The following is a 9,019-nucleotide window of genomic DNA, read 5'->3' as shown; positions in this document are numbered from 1 at the left end:
AGGGACAGGTGTGGGGGTGTGGGTAAGTTTAAGGGTAGGGTTAGGGACAGGTGTGGTAAGGGTAGGGTTAGGGACAGGTGTGGGGGTGTGGGTAAGTTTAAGGGTAGGGTTAGGGACAGGTGTGGTAAGGGTAGGGTTAGGTGTAAGGAAAGTGTCAACTGTGTAATTACAAATGTAACTACAGAAATTAATTATAGACGTAATTACATGCAGGTATTTTTTTAAAATGTAAGTACAATGTAAAAACATGTATGTACACAATAAGTGCATTGTATCAAATGATTAATTAAAATGTTAGTACATAGTAGTTAAGGCCACCTAATATAAAGTGGGTCCATTTCTTCTTTATATCTGTTCAAACATCACGACTGTCTGATTGTCTTCATGAACGGAAAATAAAGACCAGTGACCCGAGTGTGAGTGTGTGTGCTCATTCGCTCACGTGAACACAAGCACACAGAGAGAGAAACTCTTTATTGACATGCTTTATAAAACACACTTTATAAAAACGAGGACAGACAAACTGTCCATCTTCATATAAGCTCACTAAAAAAGTTGAAATGTGGTTCATACAAACATTCATGATCTCTGGCACTCAATCAAACGTCCCTTAAAAGAATGCAAGAATATTGCATAGGCGGTGAGAAACAACAAAATCATTTGCCAAACTACAGAAAAAAACGTAAACAAGGCTATTAGAATAAACGAGAATGTGGAGTGTTACACACACAGACACACACACACACACACACACTTTATTTATGAACAGAAGCATGAAGGCATCAAACACGAGACTGGTCCAGCAGATCTGGTCACTGTAAGGCACGATTACACCGCAGACACACGTGCAGCTCAAACACAAGAACTACAGTGTAAAGTGCGGCGATGATGTCACGGGTGGGTGTGGCCTAGCGAAGGGGCGGGGCCTCACACAGGCATTGGCAGTGACATCTTTCCACTTCCTCTCAGCACTGCAAAGAGAGAGAGAGAGAGAGAGAGAGAGAGACAGACAGAGAGAGGAGTGTAAGTGATGGCTTCAGGAAGCAAACAAGAGTTAACGGCGTGTGATGTCTGCTGACCTCTGGTGAAGTAGAGATAGAAGAAGTCGCAGTAGAAGATGGTCTGGACGACGCCGGACACCACGGCGATCTGGTCGAAGAATCCCTCCACGTGATAGCGCCACACCCAGTTGCCGAGGTACAGCGCGCGGTACAGACCCAGGAAGAACAGGTAGTGTGTGGTGATGGACTCCGCCTCGCCCGTCTTCGTGATCATGAACAGCTGCGGCAGGATGGCCACCGACTCCAGATAGATGGAGAACGTCCACATGATCTACACACACACAGATATGATGACCGCGGTCAGTGATGGATAGAACGACAGACAGACAGACAGATAGACAGATAGATGGAGAACGTCCACATGATCTACACACACACAGACATGATGACCGCGGTCAGTGATGGATAGAACAATAGACAGACAGACAGACAGATAGATAGATGGAGAACGTCCACATGATCTACACACACACAGCCAGGATGACCGCAGTCAGTGATGGATAGAACAACAGACAGACAGACAGATAGATAGATGGAGAACGTCCACATGATCTACACACACACAGACATGATGACCGCGGTCAGTGACAGAGCGATGGATGATGGAGAGAACAACAGACAGACAGAAGGAGAGAGAGACAGACAGACAGATAGATGGAGAACGTCCACATGATCTACACACACACAGACATGATGACCGCGGTCAGAAACAGAGCGATGGATGATGGATAGAACGACAGACAGACAGACAGACAGACAGATAGATAGATAGATAGATAGATAGATAGATAGATAGATAGATAGATAGATAGATAGATAGATAGATAGATAGATAGATACAACCCCAAATCAGAAAAAGTTGGGACAGTATGGAAAACGCAAAAAAAAAAAAAAAGAAGTGATTTCTAAATTTACTTTGACTTGTATTTCATTGCAGACAATATGAACAAAAAATATTTCATGTTTTGTCTGGTCAACTTCATGTCATTTGTAAATATGCATCCTTTCCTGTCATTCAGACCTACAACACATTTCAAAAAAAGTTGGGACAGTAAAGCATTTACCACTTTGTAATGTTGCCATTCCTTTTCACAACACTTAAAAGACGTTTAGGGACTGAAGACACCAAGTGATGAAGTGTTTCAGGTGTAATTTTGTCCCGTTCTTCCTGCAAACAAGTAGCCTGGACGCCAGCCGAACTTAGCCCCGCCCACAACATTTTTACTCGGGCAGTTCGGTCTGGACTTGATCGGTAGAGAAGTAATTATGCCGAACAGAAACTGTTCGGACCAATGAAATTGTCAGGGCGGGCTTTAGACGATGATGGACAGATGATCAACAGTAACGTAATCATCTACGTCATCAAAGGCCTTGGGTTGAGTTTGTTCTAATCCTAAACGGAGATTTTGTTCGTATATGCATTCACCTTCACTATTTCTCTCAGAAATGATGATCGTGTTGGTAAATAAACTCTGTATCTTTTTTTTACAACACCAGCAAAGATCGTTTACACTCATATTTATCTTCTAACGTTAGGCTACTTATTCCAGCGTGCGTGCACAGGGTTGCCAAGTTTTTACAACAAAACCCGCCCAATTGCTAACGTTCCTCAAAACTAGCCAAAAACAAGCCCAATAGCTTTCCAGGGGGGGGTTCTCCGGCAAAAAAGGCATTTGGGGGGTAAAATGTGTTATTTTGGCAGGGCTGGCAGCTAAAAATCGCATTCCTGGGTCTGTATATCACATAATTGGGATCGCTTCAACCCGCGGACATGGCGACACAGTGCAGTTGAGTTCTGTTGACATTTGACAACTAACGTTGTGCGTCGCTCCTTTGCTCTGATTGGTTGTAGGTCTATCCAATTGAGGTCTTTCCTGATTCGGTTGAAACACGCCCCATAATCACAGCCCAACGGAGCAGAATCAGACTCATATTCTGACTAGAATAGAGTATGACGACGTCAGGCTAGCAAACAAGTCTTAAGGTGGGCAACAGTACGGGGTCTTCGTTGCCACACATTCTCTATTGGAGACAGGTCGGGACTGCAGGCAGGCCAGTCAAGTACCCGTACCCTCTTCCTCCACAGCCAGGACTTTGTAATGTGTGCATAATGTGGTTTTGCATTGTCTTGTTGAAATATGCATGGACGTCCCTGGAAAAGATGTCTTCTTGAAGGCAGCATATTATGCTCCAAAATCTCTATGTACTTTTCAGCATTAATGGTGCCTTCACAGAAGTGCAAGTTACCTTTGCCAAGGGCACTGACACAACCCCATACCATGACAGACCCTGGCTTTTGGACTTGTTACTGGTAACAGTCTGGATGATCCTTTTCTTCTTTGGTCCGGAGCACACAGCGTCCATTCCTCCCAAAAAATACCTGAAATGCTGATTCATCTGACCACAGTACACGTTTCCACTGTGTGATGGTCCATCCCAGATGCCTCGAGCCCAGAGAAGTCGACGGCGCTTCTGGACACTGTTAACATAGGGCTTCCTTTTGGCACAGTGCAGTTTTAACTGGCATTTGTGGATGTAACTACGTATTGTGGTACTTGACAAAGGTTTGCCAAAGTAGTCCTGAGCCCATGTGGTGATATCGCTTCTAGATGATGACAATTCTTGATGCAGTGCCGCCTGAGGGATCGGAGATCACGGTTGTTCAGCTTAGGCTTGCGCCCTTGTCCTTTACGCACTGAAATTCCTCCAGATTCCTTGAATCTTTTAATTATGTTATGCACTGTTTAATGTGAAATATCCAAATCTCTTCCTATCTTTCTTTGAGGAACATTGTTTTTAAACATTTCAATCATTTTCTCACGTATTTGTTGGCAAACTGGCGATCCTCGGCCCATCTTTGCTCGTAAAGGATTAGACCTTTCTTGGATGCTTCTTTTGAACCAAATCATATTTACAATCACCTGTTGACATCATATGTTTCAAATCACATCATTATTTAACCATTTTACCTCATTACTAGCCCTAAATTGCTCCTGTCCCAACTTTTTTTATAATGTGTTGCAGGTCTGAATGACAGGAAAGGATGCATATTTACAAATGACATGAAGTTGACCAGACAAAACATGAAATATTTTGTGTTCATATTGTCTGCAATGAATACAAGTCAAAGTAAATTTAGAAATCACTTTCCATACTGTCCCAACTTTTTCTGATTTGGGGTTGTATATATATATATACACGTAGATAGATAAACAGACAGACAGACAGACAGACAGACAGATAGATAGATGAGTTGATTGTGGCTGAACTCTGACCTCCAGCGGTGTGAAGGCGTAGTTCTCCAGGAAGGACAGGCCGGCCACGGGCACCAGCAGGAACTCCACCCGGAACGAGTCGCTCTCAGAGTCATACGAGTTCCTGAAGCGGAAGTAGATGAGGCTGACCGTGGCGTACGCCAGCACCAGATACACCACCTGACACACACACACACACACACACACACACACACACACACACACACACACACACACACACACACACACACACACACACACACACACACACACACACACACACACACACACACACACACACACACACGATTACACTGGATAGGTGTTTACATATCTGAATATTACATAAAACATGTGTGACTAAAGTGTTTCCATATCATGTGTTCAAGAGAACAAAAATCGCCACATTCTGGGGAATTGGAGCAAAATATTTATCATGATGTTTATGAAATAAAATATTTTTGATGAAATCGAGTGACTTTCGCTGGGACTCAGGAAACTAGATATGGCTCTGTCCTGCACTGATGTCCTACAGCTCCACCATGAGTTTTGCAATATTTCAAATGAACAATGATTGATGGATAAACTATAATAACAATTCAGTGTAAACATCTGCTGTGTGTGTGTGTGTGTGTGTGTGTGTGTGTGTGTGTGTGTGTGTGTGTGTGTGTGTGTGTGTGTGTGTGTGTGTGTGTGTGTGTGTGTGTGTGTGTGTGTGTGTGTGTGTGTGTGTGTGTGTGTGTGTGTGTGTGTGTGTGTGTGTGTGTGTGTGTGTGTGTGTGTGTGTTTTATGGAAGCCTCTCTCAGTCATATATATAAAACAAAAAATCATGCTTCTGTAAATCAAAATTATGGCAAAAAGTAAAAATCTTGAAATACTATAATCATTTCAAATTATGAAATCATGACATACAAAGTTAAAAATGTTGATTCTAAGTAATTGAGATAAAAGTAGATATTATGAGATATTAAGATAAAACACTTAAAATTATGACTAAACATAGTCAGCTAAAACTGACCTAGTATCTCCTAATTGATACTTTTTATATAATAATTATGACAGTATTTTATAATTTCAACTGTATGTCATAATTATGTGTATGCGTTAATGCTTTTTATGACAATTATGACCTAGTGTTTCATAATTGATACTTTTATCTCATAATTATGACAGGTTCCCATAATCAACACCTTTTATATCGTAATTATGACTTAGTATATATGCTTTTTATATTTTAAGACTTTCTATTTCATAATTATGATTTAGTAACTCATAATTTATACTTTTTATATCATAATTATGACAGTATCTCAATTTATATTTTTATATCATAATTATGACAGTATCTCAATTTATATTTTTATATCATAATTTTGACAGTAAATCATAATTTAGACTTTATATCATAATTATTTAGTATCTCATAATTCAGACTTTTTATATCAAAATTACCATTTAGTGTCTCATAATTTATACTTGTATATCAGTTATGAAAGAATCTCATAATTTATACTTTCTATATAATAATTATGATTTAGTGTCTCATAATTTATACTTTTATAACAATTTTGACTTAGTGTCTCATAATTTATACTTTTATAACAATTTTGACTTAGTGTCTCATAATTTTTACTTTTTATATATCATAATTAGGATTTAGTGTCTCATAATTTATACTTTTATATCAGTTATGAAAGAATCTCATAATTTATACTTTCTATATAATAATAATGACAATATCTCAATTTATACTTTTATATCATAATTATGATTTAGTGTCTCATAATTTATACTTTTATATATCATAATCATGATTTAGTGTCTTATAATTTATACTTTTTATATATCATAATTACGACTTAGTGTCTCATAATTTATACTTTTTATATATCATAATTAGGATTTAGTGTCTCATAATTTATACTTTTATATATCATAATCATGATTTAGTGTCTCATAATTGATACTTTTATATATCATAATTATGATTTAGTGTCATAATTTATTCTTTTTATATATCATAATTATGATTTAGTGTCATAAGTTATTCTTTTTATATATCATAATTATGATTTAGTGTCTTCTAATTTATACTTTTTATATATCATAATTATGATTGTGTCATAATTTATACTTTTATATATCATAATTATGATTTAGTGTCTTCTAATTTATACTTTTTATATATCATAATTATGATTTAGTGTGTCATAATTTATACTTTTATATATCATAATCATGATTTAGTGTCTCATAATTTATACTTTTATATATCATAATTATGATTTAGTGTCATAATTTATTCTTTTTATATATCATAATTATGATTTAGTGTCATAAGTTATTCTTTTTATATATCATAATTATGATTTAGTGTCTTCTAATTTATACTTTTTATATATCATAATTATGATTGTGTCATAATTTATACTTTTATATATCATAATTATGATTTAGTGTCTTCTAATTTATACTTTTTATATATCATAATTATGATTTAGTGTGTCATAATTTATACTTTTATATATCATAATCATGATTTAGTGTCATAATTTATACTTTTTATATATCATAATTATGATTTAGTGTCTTCTAATTTATACTTTTTATATATCATAATTACGATTTAGTGTCTCAATTTATACATTTTATATATCATAATTATGATTTAGTGTCTCATAATTTATAATTTTTATATATCATAATTATGATTTAGTGTCTCATAATTTATAATTTTTATAGATCATAATTATGATTTAGTGTCTCATAATTTATACTTTTTATATATCATATTTATGATTTAGTGTCTCATAATTTATAATTTTTATATATCATAATTATGATTTAGTGTCTCATAATTTATACTTTTATTTCATAATTATGATTTAGTATCTCATAATTTATACTTTTATATCATAATCATCACTATTAATTAATGCTTTTATATCATAATTATGACTTAGTGTCTCATAATTTATACTTTTATAACAATTTTGACTTAGTGTCTCATAATTTATACTTTTTATATATCATAATTAGGATTTAGTGTCTCATAATTTATACTTTTATATCAGTTATGAAAGAATCTCATAATTTATACTTTCTATATCATAATTATGACTTAGTGTCTCATAATTTATACTTTTTATATATCATAATTATGATTTAGTGTCTCATAATTTATACATTTTATATATCATAATTATGATTTAGTGTCTCATAATTTATACTTTTATATCAATTATGATTTAGTGTCTCATAATTTATACTTTTATATCATAATCATCACTATTAATGAATGCTTTTATATAATTATGAGTGTTTCATCATTTCTACTTTGTACCTCAATTTAAACATAATTGTGACCATATTATAATTGCCTTAGTATTTCATAATTTCTACTTTTTATCCCATAATTATGATATCAAAATGTATAATTTTATGTAATAATTTTGATTTTAATATGTCTTTATTTTTTACTTTATCGCATAATTAATTATGACTTTGTATCTCAGCATTTTTACTTTATGATCATAATTGTGATGTACAAAGCGTGATGTCTGAGGCAGGCTCCTCCGCTGTACCTTCATGACGGTGTTGTAGATGGAGATGAAGGCTATGAACAGGTCCAGGTATCGGGTGGTGAAGACCAGCGCGAACAGCACCTGAGACTTCCCGGAGATCCCTGAAACACACAACAGCTGACCTCAGATCAGGCCAGAAACACACAACAGCTGACCTCAGATCAGGCCAGAAACACACAACAGCTGACCTCAGATCAGGCCAGAAACACACAACAGCTGACCTCAGATCAGGCCAGAAACACACTGGAGCTGACCTCAGATCAGGCCAGAAACACACTGGAGCTGACCTCAGATCAGGCCAGAGCTCACAGGAGCTGACCTCAGATCAGGCCAGAGCTCATGAGGAGCTCTGGAACCTGGAGAACCCCTGGAGATCTGCTCAGCTGCCACGTAAACACAACACACACTGCGCGCAACACCATTCCCCGGGCGCGCTGCGCGTCACGGCCGCGTTTTTACGCGTTTTTCTCCACAGTCGCGTTCTCCGGTCAGTGATGAGCGCAATAACACACACTATAATAACGGGTGAGCACATTACCTGCGCAGGATTTGGACCTCCATATCTTCAGGAAGAGAATAATGATGGCGACCAGATGACACAGATCTCCGGACAGTCGGAAGATATTCATCTTGTCGATCAGTGATCAGCGCTGGGTTTAGAGAGTTATGCAGCGGATCAGAGGCTCGCCCTGCAGAAATAACACACACTCACACACACACACTCTGTCTGTCTGTCTGCTGCTCAGCGCGCGCGCCTCATATCCAGACGCGCTTCTCCGGCTGTTATGATGATCAGATGTAATAGAAGAAGTGCTGATTTACTGCAACTCTCTGATGGACTCTCCGCTGATTGGTGACGTGGCTGACGCTCCGTGCGCGCGCGACCAGGATCCGGGTTTCCTCACCGGGCGCGTTCACGATCCGCGTCACACCGCCCCCTACGGCGCGCGCATTTAAAGGGATAGTCCACTCAAAAAAATGAAAATTATCCCATGACTTACTCACCCTCAAGCTAACTTAAGCCCGGGACACACGATTTCTGTGATCATGACTAATGTCGTACAGTGAGAGAGGCTCAAAGTCTTGTTTCAGCTTGATCTTCGCACAGTGTGTTTGCTG

At 37.2% G+C, this 9,019-nt stretch overlaps 1 protein-coding gene across 1 annotated transcript; it reads right to left on the bottom strand.

The window, feature by feature from the left end:
* Positions 1-206: 206 nt before the first annotated feature.
* kdelr3 (KDEL endoplasmic reticulum protein retention receptor 3) lies at positions 207-8,794 on the bottom strand. Its single transcript, XM_079823526.1, has 5 exons — positions 8,439-8,794; positions 7,901-8,001; positions 4,337-4,495; positions 1,080-1,332; positions 207-971 (listed from the first exon to the last, which is right to left on the bottom strand). Exons 1-5 carry the CDS (start codon positions 8,527-8,529, stop codon positions 928-930), a joined length of 648 nt encoding a protein of 215 aa, XP_079679652.1. The 5' UTR covers positions 8,530-8,794; the 3' UTR covers positions 207-927.
* Between the last annotated feature and the right edge of the window lie 225 nt (positions 8,795-9,019).

The sequence above is a fragment of the Gobio gobio genome, assembly GCF_949357685.1.
Source record: "Gobio gobio genome assembly, chromosome: 1".
In the NCBI taxonomy this organism is placed as follows: Eukaryota; Metazoa; Chordata; class Actinopteri; order Cypriniformes; family Gobionidae; genus Gobio; species Gobio gobio.
This window is presented reverse-complemented; position numbering and strand designations above follow the sequence as displayed.

Excerpts from the sequence above, each read along its gene's own strand:
- kdelr3 (XM_079823526.1), bottom strand. The coding sequence starts at position 8,529 with ATGAATATCTTCCGACTGTCCGGAGATCTGTGTCATCTGGTCGCCATC. Across the intron at positions 1,333-4,336 it reads ACGCCTTCACACCGCTGGAG|ATCATGTGGACGTTCTCCAT; the intron begins GTCAGAGTTCAG and ends GTGTGTGTGTAG. Across the intron at positions 972-1,079 it reads CTATCTCTACTTCACCAGAG|TGCTGAGAGGAAGTGGAAAG; the intron begins GTCAGCAGACAT and ends CTCTCTTTGCAG.